A 26,848-nucleotide genomic window follows, 5' to 3' on the forward strand; every position below is an offset into this window, starting at 1 on the left:
CCCCCCCCCACCACAAAAATGACCAAATTACGCCACTGCACGAATGCAATTTTAATTGTGAAAAATTAGTGAGTTCTCTTAAAGTAATATACAGACTATTAATAATGTTTATTTCGATTAATATAAACATTAAACATTTAAAAAAACTCAAAATATTCATAGATTTTTTGTTTATGAAATTGTTTGAAATATGTACATGAATTGTTATCAATATTGTTAGGCAAGATTTAGCTTTTAACCGGGATGATGGTACAATTTTTATTGATATTTTTTATTTGCTTCCATATTTGAAATCGGTGCGTATCTAAGAATTTATAAATTATCTAATAATATAAATCTATAATATTAGTATTTATTATAGTACTTCAATAGTAATTTATTAGATACAAAATGATTCACCAAGCATGCTCACCCTATTTTTTCTTATTTAATAATGAATTTATTTAAATTCTGGTTTTTGGAATTTTTAACTATACTTAAATCTATACTTAATTTTTTTCGTACTACTTAAGGAGTGTTCTGCAGTGAAATACAAACTCCTGTTTTTTTTAATGAGAACCCCATCCCCTTTGTAAATGTAAAGGATAATTTTTTTGAAAACTTTAATGTACCTAATTCTAATTATGAACGATGTATGTATACTCGGTTTTTAAAAATTATTTATCTTGATTGACAAATATAAATCTCTAATATTTATATTTTCAAATCAAAATAGTTCCCATATCTTACAAACGTATTATCCTTATTAGTTATTACACAAATTTAAATAACACATAAACTATTAGTATACAATTTCTGATGCGTCAAAATGCTAGAAACATTATTCACAAAATAATTTAAAGTAGAATTTTTTCTAATTTAAAAAATATAAGTATGTGTCTCTACAAGACGCTCCTTAAATAGTAAGTACAAATAATGGCCAAATTTTGAAAATCTTATCTTTATGACTTAAGTTTGTTTAAACATTTCAAAAATCAGATTTTTATCAACTGCTTAAATGAAGAAAAAAGGGAACCATTATTTATATTTAAAAGTATAGGTAATTCATTCATTATAATAATAAATAATAATATAACAGTACGGTAAATAATATAATATGCTAGTTAGTAGTTTGTGAAAAGGAAACGAAAGAATGGCGATAATCTATATATTTTTAGAATGTTCCCGGACACCACATTTCTAAAGTTCAAAGTCTAAATTATCGTTTTTTTTTTTTACCTTGTACCGTTAAAGTGATAGTTCCAAATCTTTAAAAAAAGTTACGAATCACGTTTTTTGATTTTGAGTGGCATCGACGACGTTAATGCAATGAGTAATGACTAATGCCTACTTAGTTATTGTATTTACGATCTTGTTACGTTTGTAAAAATCTTTAACAAAGAATAGGAATAGAACAAAATATTGCCAGTAAAATGTGAAATATATGTTCACTTAATATAGTGTTAGAGTGTACGATTTCCGAAAGGTCATAGTTACACATGCGTAGACATATTTTTATTTTATTTTGTATAATATTTAAAATTCGATAACCGTAATATAAATTAGTACATATTACACAACACACTACCTGAGACATTCTACATACAATCATTTTAATAACTGTAAATACACGTGTGGGATGATAATAGTAATAAGTGTCGCATATATTATATTATAGTAGGTACCTATACAATTATTTAGTTAACGTTAATTTTCATATAGGTATTATTACTATAATAATCAATTGAATCTTCACTGATCGTAGTGATCCAATACTTATTCTACGGAGTACGTATGTATCCTAATGTATTAAAATAATAAGTATTTTACTGACGAGTGACAGTCTTTTTACATAATACTATTAAGTGAATAAATAATACGTATATTCATTAGTGCACCACAACCATGGTCGAAATGGTTATAACTCGCCGCAGCGTTAAGTACACAATATGAGCGCAGTCTTATTACATTATATATGCGTACGTGCCACCAATCGAGAGTTACAATCGCAAAACCCTCTTGATATGTTATATCGTAGTCGATTATTTATTCCCGCGCAAGAGACAAATCGCAATACTTACCTCACTAATTTGTAGTAGTGTGGTACACTGGTACATATGTATACTCATCGTCTATTATTTTATAATTATTTATCCATCTGCGATCCTCGTATTTCCTGATCGCATGCAATTTACCGAATTATATAGTTTGATATTTAGTATTTATTTATATTATGTTACAATATTATAATACCTAAAGCATGCCAGAGTGGTGTTTGCGCATTATTTATTTATTTATACAGAGTACAAAAAAAAAAGGATATATAAATATGAACTATGAACACATGTATACGTAATATGATATTGTGTTATAAGTTATAATTTATAATTATAAATTATTTTATTTTATTGAGTCATAATAGTTACCTTATGATATATTATTATAGTATACCTACAGTGTCAGTGACGTAATTATACTTGTTTGGGGGCTTTTCTTATGACTTTTTTTAAACTGGTGAACAATATTCACCTACATCATCGATCAAGAAGACTTGCAATCCAATATTAGTTGAGTGGAAAATATATCTGTGCCTTAAATTAATAGAAGGGACGGATAAAGGTAGTCGTGATATTAAATCGGGAGAGTCAACTAACCCGCGCAGTAATTTGTTTATTTACAAACGATTTAAAAACCACAGTACAACCACTATCACATCGAAACGTAGAGATCTTTATGTATTCATTGTGAGTTTTGTTTAATCGTTCAACAAATGTTATTGGTGGGCATACCAAACAACAGATACATTGAAATTATTATAATTTATAATTTAATATACAAGTGAAAAATAATGAGTATTTAAGGCATTAATATCTATCATACAATAGGTAATAAGAATCCAAGTGCTTTTAAAGCCTTATTACAACAATAAACATAATCAATGTGCTCAGATGGAATAATACATTTGAGGAGAAAATTACGCCCAGGTCATTAATTGTTTTAACTGATGTGAGCGGGACAGAATTAAAATTAAAAGAAAAATCAATAATTGAACGAGATCTATGGAATACCAGATTATACTAAATTTACTGATGTTAATAGTTAGATTATTAATTGTACACCACTAAGAAAAGTTGCTTAAGTTATTTACCTAACCTTACGTAACCTAACAGTTACATATCCGTCTACGTATAATATTTCAATTTCTTGTGTGCGGTTGACGGTTGATTTTCCTCAACGAATTTCTTGTAGGTAAACCCACCGAGGTTGGCGAGAACCAGATCGATGACAGTTTTAATGATCGTCCAAACAGTTCAGACCGCAGACGTCGGGTACCTATTGGTATACTCGTGTTATGATTCATTGGTCATCACTGCGCGTTGTATGGTATAAAATATACTCGTTGGCCGAAACCAGAAAAACACGAACACGCAATGATACTGTTATAGGCAATATTATAATATAAAATAATATGTTTATCTAACTGCACGACTACCGCGGTGGTTACTTAACGGTTAAAGTCGCGACCGGGTGAACATTATATTATTGCAAATAATTGGTACTACGTTCAATGTTATAATAACGTATATTGCAGGAGATAATAATATTATATTATACCGGTACAGTAGGATTCTTGCGATTCATCTGTCGATCATAAAAATGTTTAATATATTTTATAACTGCACACTTAAATTTAAGATAACATAATATGGGTATATTATATACATTCGAATATATTATGTTAATGAAATTATATTATATTGTTATGTAATATGTAGGTACTTACCGTAAAAGTAATTAAAATGTGTCGTCGTCCAATTACGTAACCGCCTATAGAGGTACTTTTAATTTATGTTTATGTGATTCAGAGCCAATAAAGACTAACGGAAAATGTAAAATAAAAAGTCATACCACAAAACTTGTCGAACGCGTTATCGGATGCCGTTAGTCTCTTGTAAAGAAAAAATGATCGTGCATAATATTCACGGGAAATCAAAACATAAATCCGACGTTTAATAATAATATATACCAATAAATATGTCAGATTTTAGGTTTCAATAACAGGAAATATTTTCGACAGTTTTTTCGGTAGATTCGTATTGTTAGGTACTCTAAGAACTCCAACTTCCAATCTGCACTCATAAACTCATAAGCATTGTTTGTAGTTGACAATAATTGCATATTACATTATAATATTTGTGATTAAGACTCTAATGAACGGGGTAAAGTTAATATATTGATCGATGAACGGAATAAAGATTTATCGTGTTTTGAAATATGGCCCGATACGTTGGAAGCAGAGAGTTTTGAACTCTGGAGATTAAAAGTGGCAATGTAAATTACTAAATTCGACATCCGTCCCGTCAGCCTAAAAGGTCTAGACCATAAAAATAATCAAATACACAGTAATATTTCGACTAAAATACGACACAACAAAATTCATAGCAGCTCACAGTTGGCATATGTTAACATAAATTAAATTTCGTAGTCGTTGAAAAATCATGCATATTTTAATATTCATAACTGTACACCTGATAAACTGTAAAATTAAAACAAACGTTGACAGCCATTTCGTGTCATTGGAAGGTATATTGGTATATACTCCAATCACGGCAAACTGGTCTTCTCATGCGAATTTCGTTAAATAATAATGCATATTCGCTTGTGGATATAGTTGAATGACTTAACTGGTGTAAGAGCAGTATTGACGTCAATGTTTGTACATGCAAATAATATTCTTATAACGGTGGAAATTACTCGAAAAAAGGGTCATCAACCGTTGAATTATTAGTCATGTGCGTTGTCAAAAACGCGTATTTCTAGTTTTATCTGCAGTTAGTGCACTGACTTAACAGTTATTCCATTTTGTGATTTTTATTTATATGTGGTAATTTAGGCGAAGATTGTAAAATATCACAAACACATTAGTATATAATGTAATATACTATTATATTATGATTTACGATAGTACCATAATTCTAAATATACGAATTAGTTTAAAATAGTCTGATCAGGTTTGGGGTATGTTAAATATGTCAAACTATATAATATAGGCACCTACTATGGAACTTAAACATGTTTTAAATTTCAAGTTCATTAAACTCGTCCATAACTCCAAAATAAATGACCTAACACTGTTATATAGATTCCAAGTAGTAATTATTATGTTGTTTAACAAATGTTAAACTATATTATAGAGTACAATTTTTTTTACATAATTTTTATTTTGGCTACGGTGAACATTATTAAACTTAATCGATAATATTTTAGATGGAATAATGACGAGAAGATAACAGTGTAAATAGTGAGGTCCAAGTGGAGGTATACCAGTGGCGGTTATACATGCTGTTCAAGGGGGGGCGTAAATAAAACCAACCCTCCCCCACCCCATAACATTTATATATATAACTATATATAGTATAAAGTATATACATATAATATAAAATATACACAAGGTATTATAGGTATAAAATATAAATGTATAATAATATTTATATATTAATAATATTAAGTTTTTAACACACTTTAACTTAATGTTTAAACAATAAAGATATAAATGTATTGACTTGGGTATAAAATATAATTATAATAAAAGCATATGCTTTTTTTTGCTTAGCAAAGCGTGTAATAATATTATCTATATTAACATTAATGTCTCTATGGATATGAAGCAGTGCTAGCCCATTTAATCGGTCTTCACCAGTTGTTGATCTCAACCACGTCTTCAATCTAAATAAATAAAGCCCAATGGGGGGGGGTCTACCTTTCGCCCCCCTTATAACCGCCACTGAGGTATACCTATATGTTTTGATATAAGATTCTTATGTCTTATAATTTAATATTCTATAAAAAAATTACTTATAATGAGTTCTGTGATGAAAAAACTACGTAATTTACGCACATATGCTTATATCTACAAGTTTACAAAAATATAATCGAAAATTCGTATATTAAATTGATGTAATTATGTTCATTCCGATAAAAACAAAAACAATAACAAAATAAATATATTTTATATAGTGTAATAACAATATTGTATGTGCCTAATTTATTTTTAGATTAGTTTGGACTGTATAATAATAATTATAATAAATATATTATTTACCATTAGACGTCGATAAAGACGTGCTAGACGTGGAACGAAAAAAGAACAAAACAAAAAAACGTTTTCAATACCAATAGGTAATAGAATGGAAATATTATGTTAATCGAATATACATATGTCTATATCTAGTATAGATATTAGATAATTGCAGTATTAGGTATTTTTTACACAGACGGATTATTGAAAAAAACGTTGAAGATACTTCTATTTTTTAAGATGTGCTTTGATGATTATTTTAGAGTGTTTCTATTTTGTTTTCCACTAATTAATTTACCTGTTCATCTATCGATTATATCACTGTAAGAATACAAATTGATTTAAAATCGCTCATTATAATGGTGTGCTTGGTTTTGGCATCTTAGTTGATACGAAAAAAATAATTATTATCAACAAGAATCCTAATTTATTCAGTGATTACGATACCTATAGATCAGGGACCTATTGAGGTATACTATATTATTTCAACATTAACGTTCTATTATTTTTGAATTAATGTACACTAATTTTTGAGCTAGAATTGCTATGACCAGAGCTAATAATAATGATATAGAAAGAATCGTCATCACCGTGGACGGAGGACTGTATCGTTTTCTTAAAGACGGAAGACGTAATTTCCGTCCATTATAGTGGTTTAAAACAAAATCGAAAACATCTGCGGTCAACGATAACTTATGCGCGGGTATGCACACTTGGTAAACGATAACGCTTTACTCGAAAATATTTACCGGAAATGCCGAGTATAAAACACACATATACAATATATATACATATACGTTTCGGGACGGTTTACCGACATAATAGAATACACGTGCAGTGCCGAAAGTCGTCGTTCATCAACACCGGACGATATCCGGTAGCAATTAAAAATAAAAACAAAGAGGAAATCCTCTATTTGTGCTCGTCTTCCCCGCTATTGTTTCGGGAATCTCGATGATAATCGCCGCCGCGGCCGTCGGTTTACGTTTATTACAAATGCATTAAAACCAGTGAAAGGTCTCGCGACCTAGTCTCGGCGTTGACCTAGACCTTACTCCGGACGGCGAGAAAGTAACTTGCACCGTCGGACGCATGTCGAATACGAAACACGACTGTGAAACACGTCGTATAATAATATGCATGTAGGCATGTGTAGTTTTGTCGCGCGATCGTTTTATTTTCAAGTTCGAGTCGTTTAGTTATATTATTATTATAATGCAAAAAACCATACGATTTCGGACTTGAGATTTTTCGAAAACCACCGCTTGCGCGCCTCCACACCCACGTGGGCGAGATTTCTTTCTAAACGAATATTATTACATTGATATTGCGTCGAGATATGCTCGTCACTCAGGTTAATAATTAGCGGCACTGTCCTATACTACACCGCGGCGTATATAGGTACCACCTTGTCCACACGACTGGCTTTCCGTGTAGGCGTATAATTCCCGAAAACGTTTCGAAGCCTCGAAAACCCACGACGGACGAACTGCCGACGCTTTGATTAATGATCATATTCGATAGGTTCGCGGTGTCAAAAGTGTTCACTTTTTCCAATATATTATTATGATAATGTGTAATGATTTATATATATTGCTATATACTTATACCTATATTATACAGCTGAGTGTCGCAAATGTCAAACGTTTAGTATTCCAATCGTAACTTGCGCTGTAAAAAGTACTTATACTGCGTATAGTGTATACGACGGGTTTTTCAACCAACGCGTCGATTAATTGTATGCCGTAAAAATAAAAAAAAAATCCGTTTTAACTTCATAGGTGATAGACGATCAGCAGGGAATATCCGTATCGATTTTTAAAACCATTTTATTGGGTATTATTTTATTGTCCAAAAAATGGTGTAATTTTTTTTTTTTAGTCCTACTGTAATATTTTGTTCGCTTTAATTACACGTGTAAATGTATCTGATGTTGTTTTCAGATGTCCTTAAGTGCAATCCTGCACAAAAGACCCGCTATCGCCTTAAACCGGCAAATCCTGGCGAAAGGAATCCATATATTATCTTTGAAATATACGAACAAATTCCCGCGCGCTCCTGTGTATTTTTTAAATAATATTATCATAAGTTATTTATAACGACGGACGTCGTTAAGGAAGAGGCACAATATTAAGTCTCGTGTTTTGGTCCACAGAGTCGTTAGCGCTGTCCATCAACCCACTGACTTCTAACAGACATCGAGCAAACGGCGCCGCCGACGACGACATGACGACATCTGCGGCCTGACCCGCCAACCACTTGAGCCGATTGTCCGTCCGACAGCAAGAACACCGGAGACACTGACACAGCAATCGACTAACATATTATACTCCGCGACACGATGAATCGGTACACTTGCGCGGCCGTTCTGACGGTGGCCGTTGCGCTATGCTGCGCCGTGGCCGTGGCCGGATCCGACGAGTCAGCGGCTGCGACCGCCCCGACGACGATGACGATGACGACGACGGCGGCGGCGGCGGCGGACGACGGCCACGGTCAACTGATGGACACGGTGGACGGGGTGTTGGACGCGGCTGACTCGTATCAGCTGGTGCCCGGCGTCCGGATCAAGCGGTCCGCCGAGGATACCGCCGACGCCACGGCCGTTTCTCGAGCCGACCGCGATCGCGATCCCGAGAAATACCTGATCGACAGGCTGGCCCGTTTCGTCGGCACGCATGTTCTGGACGTCGATTTTGCCGAGATGTTCCAGACAACCGGCAGGGCGTTCATAAAATTCCATCATCTGCGTGAGTATAATATTATAATAAAACATAATAATTATTATTTATCGCGTGTTTCGGATTCGAAATTCATATACTAGGGCCGGTGCTGGGGTAGGTTTTGGAAATCAGATTTGAAAATCATAAATGGTGGAATAATTCATATGCATCTGATAATGTTAGGTTTAATAACGAGATTTTTGCATAACGGCTCATATATTATGTTAATGTTTATTAATCTCATTTATACGTTTCACGACGAATAACATGTCACGATATAATATGTCCCACCGACCCACCCATTTCACTTTTAGCGATTTTTTTTATCGAACGAAACTAGTACGACATTCTTATGAATTCCTATACGATGACTATTGTGTGTGTGTGTGTGTAGAAGGTAAATAATATAGGTATACTTAAATATTAAGTTTACTATGTTTATTCCGCCTTTTTCAATTTAATAAGACATTGAAAATCACTGATGACGAGAATTCGTTTGTACACAATACATAATGGATAGACGTATCATAATATAGTACCACACGATGGTCATTTATAGTTTTTACATAATTGTATAATTAATACATCACTAATAAGCAGGATTTAAGATAACATACAGGTCGCGCATCGGGTTATGATAAGGTGACTAAACCAAATTGAGTTCTTTACGTTGCTGGAAACTACAACAAGCACTGCCACGTGAGAAAAAAGTTAAATAAAGACACGATTTAAGATATACCTACCTATGTATTATCTTAAATCATGATTACAGTGTACTGTACAGTAGTGTAAGTAGAGGGCACTGGCTTATTTTTTCACAGCTGATTTTGTGAGTCAATTTCACCGTCAAACTTTTATAATTCTGGCACAGGTCGACGTGCAGTCTTTATATATTAGATCATGCTAATAAGTGATTTAATGATTATTGCAGAGAGCATGTTTTGGCTACCATTAGTAAAAAATATTACAATAATTAGCATGACGTCTGTATAAATTGTGGAAATACAGCATTCGTGCGTTTTATGAGATGTGATTGGTGTAACGTGAAAAGAACCGTTTAACATTACAAATTTAGGGTGATATTATGTACAATGTATACATACGATTAAATTAAAATAATTAAAATTGTAAAATTTAGCTTATATAATATATAGGTATCATACGACGTTACCGTTATGAATTACAATCCAGTTCCAAACTATTCGATTTTAGATTTTATTGAATATTTATTTACTTCACAGTTTTAGCAGTACAATTATATATACCTACGTCATAATATAACCTGTAAATTTATCAACATAATCTATAGCAGTTGTGGTCAATTGAGAAATTTGCACACTGTTGTAGGCAATGTTGTTAAGGAACGATTCCTGGAATTGATACCTTTTTAGAGGAACGAATGAAGGAATAAATTCCATTACCTTTTAAAGGAATAGGAATGTGAATTAATTCCTTATTTTTAGGAATAGGAACGCAAATATTATAATTCTTTTGTTCTTCTCGGAAAAGTGTAAGAAAACATTTGGGGAGAAAAATTTTGTATTTTTGTTTACTTATCATGTTATTAATCTATTAAAAAAATTATAGACAAAACTACCAATTTTTTATTCACATATTACTGTGTTCTGATTAGTAATAATAACTAATACATTTATAATAACTAATAACTGATGAACCACGAAGAACGAGGAAAAGAATGAGTTCCTTTTTCATAGGAACTAGGAATTGGAGTTCTTTTTGACATTAAATGAACGAGGAACTGAACGAATTCCTATTTATACTAAAGGAACGAGGAATTGAACGGATTCCTATATAAAAGGAATTTTAACAACACTGGTTGTAGGTACTTATATACTGCTAATAATGGTATATGTAAATAAATTCTCGCGAATATAAAAAAAAGACGGACACAATGGTTTGCATGTATTCATATTATATTTTTACGTTACAGCTAGATTTAACTTTGGCAAGAATTCGTTTTTGACCGGTTTTGGATTGGGTTTTTTGGCGTTTGGCTTGAAGAAATTATTGCTGCCGATCATCATCGGAGTACAGATCTTCAAATCCGTCGCTCTCGCCGCTCTGTTACCGACACTGTTGGGTAGTGTCGGAAAAGTGGTTTCAAAAGGTACGCAAGTCGTTATAATAATAATTAATATAATATTTTTATGATAAAAAACAAAAAAATTAATTCGATTATTTTGTGAGGTGATATTTTGTAAAAAAAAAAATGTTATTTCAAATATTTTTAAATTGAATATTTGCTGTCAAAATCAAATTGTATTTATGTAAATTAATTTATGCAGTGCACTTTTATTGAGATAAAAATTTCTATAGCAATAGCGAAGAATAAATAGGTATGTGTCGCAGACGAGTTTTGTTTTTCACTGTTTTCTTTATACCGTGTGTCCATTTACTTACTTTGCGACCGCTTATAAGATGTTCTTCTAAATTGCCTTTTATACCTTCTTCGCTCGAACAACTTCGCTTTAAGGAAACTGATTAAGAGAAATTGTCTTATGTACCTAATAGTTTCTCAAGTTTGAACGTTTTGTTTTTATTTATTTACGTGGCGTGCATAATATAAGTCATATAATATATTGTATTATCATAACTTATAAGAAGTTAATACTTCTGAAACGGCTATTAAATGAATAAATTCAGTAAATATAAATAAATTAATAATAAATGAACATACATTTATTTGTTATCAGGAATTTATAGGTTCTGTTTATGTTCCAATTTTAATACAACTAACTTTTTTGTTTTAATAAATAATAATTACTTAAAACTATATAATTGATATTATTCAAGATTTTTTCTAAATTTTTCTGATGTGTCTATGAAGCAATTTCTATAAAGACAATATTTTAAATTTTTATAAATTTCATGTAAATAAAAATAATACTCTATTTTATATTTCGTTGCATTGAAGTATCTATAACGGCCGCAAAAGCACTTTAAATAATTGGAAAGGCATTAAATAGTCAATAAATCCAGAAAATTTAATATTGTTAGTGAAAGAACAAACTCAATCGAAAAAATGCACATATATAATAATATATACAATTATATTTTCCTTATAATATAATAAATCTACCTATTAACAGTAGTTTTTGAGAAATTTGATATTGCCATTTAATTCGTCATATAAAATATAATTAAAATTAAAAGTAACCTTAGTTCTTACCTCACATAATTTAATTTCTAAAAAAGAAACTTATAAATGTACGTGTTCTTAGGAACATAGGATATTTGACTTAAAAAAAAACTAATTTTAAAAATGTTCATTGTACATTTTACGTATGATTGATACAAGTAGAATAATTCGGAGACCTGTGAGTCTTCAAAACAATAATGTTTATAAAATCACTTGTATTTCGATTAATAAATCCTGACACTCTGAAAGCTTTATAAATAAGTACCTCTACTTGCTATTATGATTCGATAACTTGTTGCAGGCGTGTCGAACTTCGCGTCGAGTTCATCGCACTTTGGGCACAGCGCTGGTTCGGATGGTTTGAGTGACTTTGAATTTAAAGACCAACAACAACCAAACGTCGGTCTGGGTTACGACGCGGCTGGCGCCGCGGACACGTCGGGTTCGGAAACGGGTTACCAGAGTATTTGGACGTATCCGCCGGATAACAATGTGAATGCGATCACTGCGAGCTACGGAAGCAGCAACAGGTAACTAATCATAATAATTGTATTCTATCTCAAAATATTTCCCTCATTGTCAATCTAGTCGCAAAACCGATGGCATTTGTTATGCATACTGCTATTTAATATAGTGCCCTGCAGCTATAAATATTTACAGTTTTAAATCGTAGTAAAAGAAATCGTATGTTTGTCGTACCTACGTATTAAAATAGGCTTAACGCACGCGTGCAAGACTCGTTTTCACCGCATTATTTATCGCGATATCGAGACAATTTTAGAGTAAATAACACTTTGACTGAAAATACGGATTTTGTAAGATGGTTCGTAAAACGTCAAAATTTCTTTCGGACATAGGAATAGCGGATCCAAAAGCAGCCTTTCACGCAAATATCTATATAATATTATATAGGCGTACATTTTAGGTTCTCTATGAATGTACATACTTAGCGTGCGCAATCGGACTGTGTTTAGAACTAAATCTATATCAGTGAGCGTATTATAGAGAAACGTATTTTACGTTCAAATAATATGATCATCATAATATTATATTTATTCAGTTTGACAAATTATAGTATAATATACCAAATATATTTTGTGTGGAATTATATTATTATCTCGAGGGTTAGTTGCAATTGTTTGATATAATAATTTTATTATACAAAAAAAATTCATAAAAGGATAGCCGTTGAAGTTTAAATGATGATGAGCATGAAAACATTCTATTTCGACTTAAATATACGTATAAGATCATGATTTTTTTGACATTGAAATTACGCACGACGCGATTGTTTGCGAATCCGGTTCACACGACGTATTCGTTGAGTAATTTTTTCGTTTAGGTACCACGCGGCCCAGTTCTGAAATATTATTACGATTTCCGTTTGTTACAATAACATTTGTTAAAATCTATTTAAGCCAACCCGATGACCGTAAAAATAGCCCGCAGCAGGAGAAATAGGAAAAAAGTTGCAGCAGTCATCTGCGAATAATCAAGGCGCGTCATCAATTCTTTCTAAGCTTTCGGTTTAACCCTGGGGGGAAGACCAATATTAGTCAAACTGTCTATTACAATGAATTGTGTGCTTATATATTGTTACTATTGTTATACATACTATAATATCGATTGTTTATATTGTAATAAGAGTTTTTGTTAAGCGATTTGAAGGCCATTAGTATTATTATTTTTCAAATTTAACTGTAAAACGTAAAATGTTAAAGTATTACTTAAAGTTCCGTTAGATCTTTATGGATAATAAACCATGTCTAATAACTTATATCGCGCTCGGAATCATAAATCCCTGAATTGATTAATTCGATTTATAATTAAATTTGAAGAGCACGAATAATTTATACAAGAAGAAAATATATGTAATTCGGTGTGTGAATAAAAATATATAAACGTATAATAATACTATACTTGATTATAGTGTACCCGCGTGGTGCTCCTCACTGCGCTTATATTATAATATTATTAGGTATTAACAATCCGGTTTTAGTATGTTGTTTTGGTGACCTAATATTGTACCGAAGATGAAAACATATTATATTTTATTTTCTCTCAAAAACACCGTGCGCTACACACCTCTGCTGCAAGTCGTGGATACATATCTAACACAATATTGTGTATGTATTTCATATATTGCAATCGTTTATTAAATTGCAACAAGACGTGATACTTCGGACATGATATTTTTTTTGCATTGGCGGAAAACTGCAGGATAACGCGCCGTTTCGTATTTAGTTTAGGGGGTACTTTTCCTATATTAATAGAATATAATAATATAAAATATATAACTTGTAGACGAATATTTGTGTCATTACACGTTTCGTTACGCACAGACAACAGTCGTTGTTTATACTTATACTATACAGTCGCAAGACAGTTCCGTCGTTTGATTCGGGTAGGTACATACTTAAATATCGACGGGTTTAGCTACTAAACGGTTGTCGTTCAAGCCGAAATCCACTACGATCATAATACGTATATAACAATGTAATAGTATTATAATATATATATTATAGTGTTATTTGGTGGTAATAGGCGAGACACGATTACGTTGATCGCGTTTGTACCACAGTACATTGTATTATACACACCGACGCCGTTTAACGGTTCGTTAAAAAACCGCACGACCGTTTATAAATACGGAAGAATAATAATATGTCAAGTCGTGTGTTTTGCTAAACGTTGTATTGTGTCGTTGGACCATCGATCGTATTGTGTCGTTATTGGACGTAAACACTGCAGTCGTGTGGTCGAAAATTTGAATAATCCAAGCGGATCAACGTGTACGAGAGTGTAAGACGTAAAATATGCGATATTATACAAAACGAGGTTTCTAAAAAAAAAAAAAAATACCTACTTCTGAGATAATACGTCATATTACTATCTAGCGAAATAATTAATGCAAACGAGTAAAAGTAAATATTTGATGAGTAATAAATTCGATTAAAGTTTCTAAAATATTATGTTTACGTACCTTCATCACGACCACGTACCTATGTGTAGGTGCATCATATCGGCATATCGGCATTCGGTACGAAATTTTTTTTCCTGCTAAATAATATTATGAAAGCATGAGTATAGTTGAACTTAAAATAATATTTATGGTGATTTATCGACAACCTGTACCCCTATCGACACATATAATTTCTTAAATTGGTATCATATTGTGGAAGAAAATCTGAATACTTGAAAATATTATAATGTATATGCTATTACTTTAATAATTATATTACATACATGATTTTTTTTATGAGATGATGCAATGACAACATATAAATGATTCATGATACTATTACCACCTTTAAGCAAACGTTGATGGTAGTAGCTTGTTACAATTTGAACTGTTAATTAAAAATGAATTATTAGAAGATAGAAGTGAACGTGCTTGGTAAACTGCAGCCCAGTATAATAATTATAATATTGCAATAATATTTGCGGTGTGAATTGAATTTTGACGCACGTGTAGCATTCGGACGACACAATTTATTTGGATAGTTGGCGACAATTCGACGTGTCCGCGGTGAAGCGAAAAAAAAACGGTTCGAAAACAAAAATCATTTTAAAAAATCAATAACGTAATTTCATCTTTATTATTGTTATTATGGTGAGTCCGAAGATGGAAAACGGTAGAAACTATCGATGGTTGGACACAAAAACAAAACAATAACGAAATGCACGTCGACGTGCTTCCAGGACCTCGTCTGGTCCGGACAACGGTTTGTGTGATTTTTTTTTCTTCGTTTGCGCATTATTGATAACGCGAGTGAGCGCGAACTGGAAAATCGTCATTATTATTATTGTTATTAATTAAATATATTTCGGCCGACTGAACGTCATTGCCGTGGCAGCAGTCGTCGTCAACGCTCTCCAAAAAGGACACAAAGGAGAGAGAGCTCACGGATGAGCTGACGTATGTGCGTGCGTGTGTGGAACCAGTTTTTGGTTTTGTACGTGACCAAAGTGACCGGTGTATGAATTCCTCCTTGTCGTAATAATAATAATAACAACAACAACAAAATAGTAATAATAATAATAACGAAAAGAGAAAAACGCACAATAAGAGTCGGCAGAAGTCATTTTAACCTCAATATTATTATTATTGTAAGAGACAACCTAGTTGGCGTAAACGTCCTGACGGTCTTTTGCTGCCCGAAAGGAGCGAAATCAAAAGTTGAAGATTTCCGACAATAAAACGTCATTATAAAAAGCATATATCATATTATTATATACTGCTGTTACCGTGGTATTGTGCCGAGCTCGTTAAAAACCGTCAGCTTAATTGTTTTCTCGGTAATCTTCTTTACCCCTCTGTAGAAAAGAATTTCAAGATGTCGACAGCGTATCATATCATTACAATATTATCTATAGAAAATTTGCTGACTTTTGTAACGTTTGAATCGATTGTTTTAAAAAATTACGTACTTTACGATGGTCAGCACTCAGCAGCAGTACTCACGTATATCGGCTGAATCTTTAACAAATTGGCGATATATATTATAATTGTATCTATATTACGTATAAATAAAAATAAGAATTTTTTGGTCCATGATATTTTGTGTTCGGTTCAATCGATTATTTAAATTAGATATTATGATTTATCGCATATATTAACCACCATTTGGACACGAGTCCATTAAAAAACCCTTTTAACTAAAAAACAACTTGTTTATATAAGGTAGACAGTGTTCATAATATTACAGCGAACAAGATTCGTTCGTACAATATACAAACGAGTAACGACATTAGATCCTGTTACAGGTTAGGATATGTTTGGTTTCCAAAAACCAGAATTAAAAAAACGTTTTTATACGGCTTACCATATTTTTATACCGCGTTTACGTGTTTGATGTTACAAAATAAAATCATTATAATAATGTATGTAATTTTAACCTAACCTGTATGTTATCAAAAATAAAAAATAAAAATATCAATATAATATGTTTCCGACTATTTAATGTAACATTTTGTCCGTAACTCTAAACCATATTGGGAAAAAAAGTTACAGACCTATTATAGCTAAACGAAGCTAATACTCAACGCTATATCGTACAAAATTGAAATAGACATAACTCGTCCATATAAAAATATTCGGAACAAAATCTACATAATGTTCGATAATTGCTCACAAGAGACAAGAAAGCAAGAGCACGACTATGCTCCGTAGTCGTTCATCTAGATTTGACTTTATGGATACCTTATAGTTATTCATTTTTACGATTTTTATAAGCTCTAAATCGTTTTCGGCGTACTTCCGTGACGACGATATCATACCACGAATCACGATATAATATATATATATATATATATACATAATACTTACCTGCAGTCGAACCGTCAAGGTCGCTTCGTCGTTTCGATGTTCGAGCCTCGGCCAACACGCTGCAACGCCGACCTACGCGGTGGACGCGTTTCCGAAAGAGAAACTCATCGGATAGGTATGATGTTGTATGCGATGGAATGTGTGTCAGACATATGATTTATAATTATTATTCATATAGGTATATAATATAAATTGTATCTATGTTATATTTATATATGTTCCTATGCAAACGCGCAAGAGTCGATTCACCCGCGCACACGTCCTACAAAAACGCCGAATAAAAAATATGTTTCTATTAAGGTATAGGATATGTCACTACATGCGTCACGCCGATTTCAAATAACACTCATATTATAACTAATTAACTGGTTTTAACTTTTTAACTCGGGGATTAAAATTAAAATCGACATTATTTAATTATTTACTATCGCGTTTTTTTTTAAAAATATGTGTGCAGATATCCAAAAGGTGTAATATGATATTTTATTAAGCTAATTTTTGGCAATATTCTAAAAGTTGAATTACTTATTTTCAATAAATTGAAATTTATTTAAAAATCAAATTAATTATATTAACCGAATGCAAAATTATATCTAAATTAACAAATTTTGAGTTGTGCGACAGTATTTATTTAGTCGTGGAGGTATAATAGTATATGTATGCCTTAAGGATCTACATAGCCACACTGTGCAATTTAAAAAACAAAATCTAACCAATACGACGAGCGTCATAGGTATATAATATAATAATATAATTGACATCGGTATATTTTTTTAGAATATAGTAAAAAAAATGAAAATAGGTACACGGCGGTGTATATCATAATAAATCGAGACGTACCTAACTATATAAATCCCAATACATAATATTATAAATGGCGTGCGTGATGGCTGATGTGTGAAGAAATCGCAAACCATAATATAATTATATAGGTATTATAATTATTAATATACACACACGGACGTGTCTCTGACATGCCATTTTTCCAATGTGTGGCGGCGCATTCGTAAAAGTGAGATTACCTACACTAATGTCTAATATACACATGCGTACACATGAATGGGACAAGTAGGGGGCAAGTCATCGATATAATGTATGTCATTCTCCCTTTCTAATATTTCGTTTTTAATATTCATACTGTATATTGTGTATTATCTAAAATGTAATTGAAATTTATTCCGTAATAAACAATATAAACGACAACAACAATATAATATTATAAATTGATATTGACATACAATTGTCGGCAGTCAGCAGCGCAATCGGACTTATTCGCGAACAACGAACGTCGAACGATGACGTTTGGTAAAAAAAAAAATTCAAAAATTGTATTTGGGGGGGGGGGGGGCTGGTGAAATGTACGTATGGTCGGGCCGATATGAATTATTTTTTCAAATCGATTTATTCTCCATAATAATGAACGCATCATAATAATATTATCCATCATCACGATTTGTTTATAAATTAATGTCTTAGAATCACGAATTGATATACGAAGTGTTTCAAGAGTCTTCATTCGATTCCGAATCCCACCATAAATTGCAGCTGTAAAATACCGTATTTACCATGTCATTGTAATGATGAAAATAAATAGTCAAGTTTGTTTCTGTAATTTATTTTTATTTTTATTGACGGTAAACTACGTGTCTTGTGAACGTTTGTGATGATTAGAGGACTGCCGCAGTGCTGTCAGTAAGTGTCGAGTTGACGAAGCCGCATCAGAAAACTGCTTTGTGTACTATATACACCTATCACCTCTGTATTTTCAAAACAAGTATGCGTTTTTCGAACCGGATGAAGATAATGATCACTGTTATATATAGGTAGTTCGTTTTTTTAAATTTCGGTGTCCAAACAATGTTTTCGTGCACGGATTTTGACAATTGGACGGTCCGCGCCATCGAATTAATAAACTACTCCGTGATAACATACATAGGTATACACACACCGAATTATTATTATATTAATGATAATGTTTCTCTATGATATATTATTTTCGTAGCGTATTGTTCCGTTCGTATTGTTGTTATTGATAGACCACCGCATTGATAGGCCGATGAAATAATTGAAGCGCCGCGCGGTTGTATATATAGACACACACAATATATCACACTATTGTAATATACAATGTACAACCGTTGCAGCACGCGTCACGAACTTGAACCGAAACTCCGTGTTTCAAAACATCGTTAATTTATCATATTATTATTATTATTATTATTATTCGGTCGCATACGTATAGGTACGAGAAAGAGACATCGGAAACTGGACGCAACATAGAATAAAATAGTATATAATATAATGCGAACATCGGTCGGGACAGGCCAAGGAATCTCGTCGTTTCTCCGTTATCGCAGTGTTCTTCTTATACACTGCTGCAACGGCACGTACAAAATTCAGCGAGAATGAAATTTCGAGAGAAAAAAAAACATTTTTACACACACGCACACACAACATTGTTTACCGATTTCTAACGAAAAATCCGGCGCAGAGTAATTTGAAAAATCTATCGGTCGGAAGATTATACGGACGTTTATAAACGGATTACATTGCTGCAGATAATATACTGTAGATAAATCGTGTATATATAAGTACAATATAAGTATTTTATAATAATATACCTATACCTACGTGGTAAGCTTTAGTGACTAAGCCACCGCGTGGTTTTATATATACGCGTTTGATTTTTTTTTATCGCAGATGACTATTTTTTCGAGTAAATATATTTTACATAGGTATTAACCGCGTTTACCGCACGCCCCAAATCCGAAAACAATGAGACGTGTATACACACAATATATCATTGATAATATTATGATTGTCGTAGGTTTCTGGTATATAGCTAAGCTGGTGCATATAGGTACAGCCTACACTGTGTTGGTATACCAGTACGGTCGTATTTTCCACTGCAGAGCTCGTTAGTCGTTATTATTTTCCAAACACCATCCATTAAACGTCAATCGATTCAGAAGAATTTTATACGATTCGCGCATTCGGTCAGATCGAAACGGAACAGGATAATATATAATACCTAATATATTGTTATTAATTAACCGTATGCTGCACTCTTGCATCTCGGACGGTCGTAATATCGTGTTTGAAACCGCATCTGTGGTGGGTTCTATACTAATAAACGAAGACTTCCATGCTGCTGTAGCCCAATGACCGGTCGTTGAGTTTTTATGAAATGTCATCGAGTTTAAATGGTGCAGCGTATAACAGTATTTTTTTTTTAGGCCATACGCATAATATACATTATATTAATTTCTACCTACGACGGTATTTAAATATTTCTGATTCACCAATCAATTGATTGCATTCGTATATAAACGTGACACGTGGTCCGTAATGTATAATGTTCTCGTCGACTAGGCTCGTTAAGACTAAAAAAAAAAAATAATCATGCTTATAATATTTACTATAATAATATTATTAGGTAGGTGCTTTATTACGATATAATCCTATCTTAAATCGTTTATTTTTTTATCGATATAACGCACTCGTTTCTACTTTTTAATTAAAATTTCTAGGTCGGGACATAATGTACCAACTATAGGACCAATAGGTATTATAATAGGTATAATGTTACTGACTGTAAAAAATAGACGTCAAGTTGACACTTAGCTGACGTTTTATGTATTTATTTTTGTTGTCCGTACGTGATGGTAGATAGTCGTAATAATACATCCACGTATTATAGCTAATATTATCATGGTATTGATAATCCAATAATAAAAAAAAATTAGATAAATATTTAGTGTTTGATTAATGCAATTCAGTGACATGGTACAATTGAAAGTGATCGGGAGGGGGACAAGAATTTCAAGAAATATACACACAACTCATTGTTATACCAACATTGCACCTCGCCCTTTTCTCGAAAAGCAACCACCTGTGGACTACACTCCAAACAATACATAGGCGGAGATTTGATTGAATTTTAGGGGCGGGGGGCTAAAATCTTTCTTTACAAAATAAGAAGTGGGGCTTTGAAAAATATTCAACATTTTTGGGGCGGGGCTAAGCCCCCCCCAACTACCCCAATCAACGCTTATGATGTTTTACCCCTATAGTGTTTCGTACGACAGCGCGGCACATCCGTTTGTTACCGCTTAAATCCAACCCTCCAACCCTCCAACCTCCCTTAAATCACAATCGATATTAAAACTGCAGTATACTTATAGGTACATCATATTTATGCACGATGCACCTACACACGTCGCGATTATTTAAATATAATATAATTAAATAATTTAATGTATTAATTATTCGTCATCGTTTGCCTGCAGGTATCCGCTGAAATACGGCCAGAATAGCGTATCCGCCACCAAGCTACAGTCGGGCAACTATTACACCAAGGACAAGACCGAGGACTTTAAGGTGTTCCACACGATACCTGCCAGTTCGCACCTGTTGGCCAATTACGATCCGTTTTACAGTCCACTGTTGTCCAGGATCGACACAGTGTACAAGCAACTCGGGTACACGACAGAACCTTGCCGGGAACGGTTGGTGTGCCAGATGTACAAGAACCCAGCCAAGTTCGCGCCGTACAGCAATCTCGTCTCGGCGCAGCTCAGCAGGTCAGTCCGCATCTTTTTTTTTTGAAACCGATTTTTATGTAGATTAACTCAATATCTATTCCGAGTATGGTTGCACGTTTAGGTACCTATAGGTAGGTACTTACCTATGTAAAACAGGGGGCACATTGTCGTAACGAAATCTAATTATGTGCAGGGTTGTGGATTGAGTGATATATATATATATTATATAATATAACGATCGGTGTCATTTTGCTGCAGAGCTCCGTAATTAATAATTGACAACAAATATTTTAAAATAATGTTAGTTTTTTTATTACTATTAAAAATATTTTCATTTAACTAAGTAGGCTATCACGATCGATATTAGCAGACTGTACGAAAATATTAGAAGTTATTGAAATTAAAACTATGCAGTAATACACTTATATTATATGTTCTAAAGAAAAAAATCTTTTTAAGTAGAAACAAGTCTTGTATAATAGTGAGTATATTTTTAACAGAATTTATAATTTCTTTTTTAACTGGATAGAAAAAAAAATAACAACAACAACAACATGGAATTTCATCAAATGCACAATCCTTGTTTTTAATGTCAATTGATTAAAGGACATATGATGGGTCAAATACCAGTAAAAATCATAAATGTTTAAAAACAGAGGTTTTAAATTAAACAATTTATGTTTAAAATGAGATAATATAATAAATTAATAATTTATACAATTATAAAAATATATTATATTATATCATATTGAAGATGGACGATTAACTTCCAATTTAGATCGGTGTAAGAGATTGTAAATGTATTGATAACACAACATTTTTATTTTCAATAATCACAATAATATTTTAGTCGGAAACTATTATATTATGACTTATGAGATATAGGTAGGTACACGAACACTGCGGAAGACAAAACAATATTCCTTGCAGTAACTACTTTTCCTTTTTTGGCGGCTTTAAAAAACCAACTCAAACATAAAATAACGATTTTCGCTTGCGAAAACTGTATATTTTTATTACAAAGTCACGAATCGTATTATTATTAAAAAAAATCAAAAAAAAAAAAATCGCGTAGGTACCTACTTTTTCATTTGTGTCCAAATCGCTATTGTACCGCAGCGTTTAAGTACAACGTATACAACTACGCACAGCCGTTATTAGTTTTTTTTTTTAGACACAAAATAATAATATACAATACACATGATTTTCTGCAGCAGTGGGTAGTTGTTTGCAGGTTAGTACTATCCAAAATTATAAATTCACCAGCGCCGGTAGTGGAATATTATTATTATTATGTTATTATAACTTAGTATCTTAAAACGACAACAGTTATAGGTAGTCTAAGTATTCGTCGTTCGTATAACATTCGTTTATTTTACTTTTCATCCACTTTTAATCATATTAAATCCGTATTCAACCATAATATTATCCAAATTAGACGAGCTTGCAAATTGTTTAGCAAATATATTTCTCTACATTATATTTATCGTTTGACGCAGAAAATTATATTATTACTAATGTTATTATTATCATATCGCATTATACAAACATAGTATAAAATTGCGGTTTTATCGAACCACGGTTGATTGGCGTTCTGCACCGCAGGGTTATCGGACAGCAATTATTCTATTTAGCACAATGCACACGTTAAGTTATAATAATTAATAAGTTACCAAATTGACGTACACGCGCGATGCTTTCACTCGGCCGATGAGCATAAAAGTGCTTTAATCGCGTGCCTATTGTTTTGTTGGCGCTTGCGACGATATGTAGGTCGTGACGAGCTTCTTCTTATTAGGCTGTTAGACAAACATGTTATTAGAATAATATTATTACCTAAACGGACGGGTAGGTATAATATTTAAAGAACAGTCATCGCCGACGATTCTGTTTTCTATTCCGCTTAAAATCACGACACGTCACGCGACCACCGCATCCGCGATTAATTATTGTCCATAATGATAGTATTATTATTAACTACACAGTCATCAATTATTTTATTTTATTTTCATTACTATAACATACTAGCATAACATACTAATGCGGATACTATGCTCTGAACAAATTTAACCCATACAATCAAAATTATTAATTGGCACTATGGGACAATAATGGAGTTTCGATCATTTATATGTACAGTGAACATAGTCATATTAAAATCATTTATTGTATACCTATATTATATGTAATGATAGATTTTGAAACGCACCAGCCAACATCGTACACGTTAGTTTAAATGATGTTGGCCTCAAATAAAGCTTAACCCGAAACTGAAACAATAATATATAATGCCTGAGTTGTAGATAATGTACTCAAAAGAAATTTAATGAAACCTTTAAAAACTTTCGAAACATTGTTATATTTTTATAAGGGAAAATATAGATGTATATATTGCTTTGACTGGTCAATGCAATATTAATTTCAAACATAATCCAAAATTATTAATTTTAATTTTGATTTGATTATAGACACAATGATTAAAACTAAACTGTAAAATATGTTATTATTGTATAAGGTACATTTATTAAAGTAGGTAATATTTATTTTTAGTTCAATAATCTATAGTTTTAATACAGATAACAGAAACCGTATTTGTATAATAAATATTCAATTGCTTAAGCATTAATATTTACCTATTTAAATATTTTAATACTTGTTTACTTATAAAACAAATTTACTGCTATGCGTATGTATAATATCAGATAGGTGTCTGGCGTACTAGTGTATAGAAGTATTGGAGTGTTTCACAATGATTTACTAATTGAATCCACATTCAGGTAGTGGAATTCACATGACACCCATCTACCTACATTCAAATAGTAATTCTTCTTAGGATTTTCATATTTTGTTTCACGTCATATTTAGAAATCTGAATTGAAATAGAGCGTTTATTTTGTTAATTAAATGTGCGCTTAAAACATATTCTGAAGTATACTAATCAAAATTAAAAAATAGCTAATTTATTATAATATTTAAATTGGGTTACACTATAATTACCGCGAGAATGTTTATATATTTATTTCCCATTGTATAATGCACTTACATAACACGTGTAGTAAGTATAAACTATTAATACAATTAAGTTTTTTATTTAGTAGGTAAACAATCTTACTTATTTGGTTATAATTGAATAATTTATTCATAACTTTACCTACTTAAAAAGTAAAAATAATATTTACATAAAAACATACTCTAGAAACTACTAAAATATATTGTACCCGGTTCGTTTAATTATAAATGATATGTGTTATATATATATATATATATATATATATTATATAAAAGACTCATATGTGATGATTTATTTTTAAAGTAAAATCTGTTTGAAAATCATCTCAAGCTAGTTTTTATAAGCCAATTACAGTCCACGTACGTTTTTGTCATTTCGATAAAGGAGGCTAAATGTGAAAGTTTGATAAGACAATTGTAACTTAAGCCAAAAATCACTATCAGTAGTAATGTTTTAAATTTGTAGAAACGATTAGTATATTTTCTCCAATGAGTCTGATTTGATTACAGTAGGTACGTGAAATAAATGTAAACACAAATTTCAATTTTATTTTAATTAATCGTACCTACTGATTTGAAATCAGTTTACGAGCGTATTTGAAATTCAGACATAATTTTAGTACCTAATTATTTTTGTTACTTTTTTTTTTACACGATTTAATGTTATTGATTTAATTTTCAACTTTATTAACACTATAAATTATTCACCTATCATAAAATCGTGAATCACGTACCTAAGTACATAACCAGTAATCACGTGCATAAAGTAAACATAGTGTACAAAAAATATAAGCAACAGCAACATCAGATATTTTACTATATAATTTTATCACGTTATAATGTGTCAAAATATTTTTCTTGTTAAGTAAAATGGGTATTATAATGTAGGTATGCATAGGCTTTTATTTTGATATTGAAGCAAAAAAAACTAAAATATTGATACTTTTCTCATATTTACATGACAGACAATATTATAATCTATAGTGCCAATCAGTTAATTAATTCAATTTTAACTTTAATGAGAGTAAATGTAGATTTAGTTCAGATAAATCGAGCTGTTAATAAAACTTTAATTTTGTATACATAGGTACATAATAATATAATAAATTAACCATATTTAAACTATATATAAGTAATAAATATAGTTTTTAGTGTGATTAAGCAAAATATAAAATGTCTGGTTTTTTTTTGAAAATAATAAATATAAATTTAAGTTGACTAGAATCTGGGACCTATATTAATAATACTAATAATATAATAAAAACGTATAAACTATTATATTATACACATTACTATCCTCAGTTTTTATTATAATTTATTTATTATTATTTTCGTGCAATCTATTAAGACAATTAATAATTATCTGTTTTTAATATAAAATCGTTGTCACCTCATAAAACCTAGGTATAGAATAGTGTTGCAAATGTCAAGCAAAAATAATATTAATCATAACCGTTTGGTATTCCAGAGAGCTAAACGAATTGCGCAAACCATCGTCCGAGAACCCGGAGATTTTGCGATTTTTCAAGTACATGAAAGCCGCCAAAGACGGTCAAGACAACAAAGACTGCGAGATGATTTTCTCGGCATGTGTGTCCCAAAGGTCACCAGACGATTCGGTGCCCATGATGACTACTTACAACGAGATCAACAAACTGGTACAGGCCCGAAACGCTAAGAAACTGGCGGAATCGTCCACAGTCTCCGATGGGGTGAAGTCGGAATCGGCCACAGTCTCCGACGGGGTGAAGTCAGGATCGTCAACCGTTGCAGACGATGTAAAGTCGGAATCGTCCACCGTCGCAGACGACGTAAAGTCGGTATCTTCTACCATCACCGGCGTAGAGTCGGTATTGACACATTGAAGTGAGTGGTGTGTTATTAATAATAATTAATCATCGTATTATATTTGATCTCATCACGAAGTATACTTCCACACTGGGAGGCATGGCGTAAATAGTGTTTGAAATTTGGGGGGGGGGGGCTGTAGATCAGGTCTATACTTGATACTCTTATGATACTTTT

General features: G+C 32.0%; 1 protein-coding gene across 3 annotated transcripts in view; it reads left to right on the forward strand.

Annotated features, from left to right (window-relative positions):
- The window catches only part of LOC100573770, a 39,353-nt gene that overhangs the window by 10,664 nt on the left and 1,841 nt on the right, over nucleotides 1–26,848 (forward strand). For all 3 annotated transcript variants that reach the window (XM_003242907.4, XM_008182516.3, XM_003242908.4), the window contains exons 2-6: nucleotides 8,214–8,808; nucleotides 10,733–10,909; nucleotides 12,243–12,471; nucleotides 21,560–21,853; nucleotides 26,292–26,689. In XM_003242907.4, coding sequence (XP_003242955.1) covers nucleotides 8,400–8,808; nucleotides 10,733–10,909; nucleotides 12,243–12,471; nucleotides 21,560–21,853; nucleotides 26,292–26,688 — 1,506 coding nt within the window. In that variant the 5' untranslated portion in view covers nucleotides 8,214–8,399 and the 3' untranslated portion in view covers nucleotide 26,689. The remainder of the gene's footprint in view (nucleotides 1–8,213; nucleotides 8,809–10,732; nucleotides 10,910–12,242; nucleotides 12,472–21,559; nucleotides 21,854–26,291; nucleotides 26,690–26,848) is intronic.

The sequence above is a fragment of the Acyrthosiphon pisum genome, chromosome A2 (genome assembly GCF_005508785.2).
Source record: "Acyrthosiphon pisum isolate AL4f chromosome A2, pea_aphid_22Mar2018_4r6ur, whole genome shotgun sequence".
Classification (NCBI taxonomy): domain Eukaryota; kingdom Metazoa; phylum Arthropoda; class Insecta; order Hemiptera; family Aphididae; genus Acyrthosiphon; species Acyrthosiphon pisum.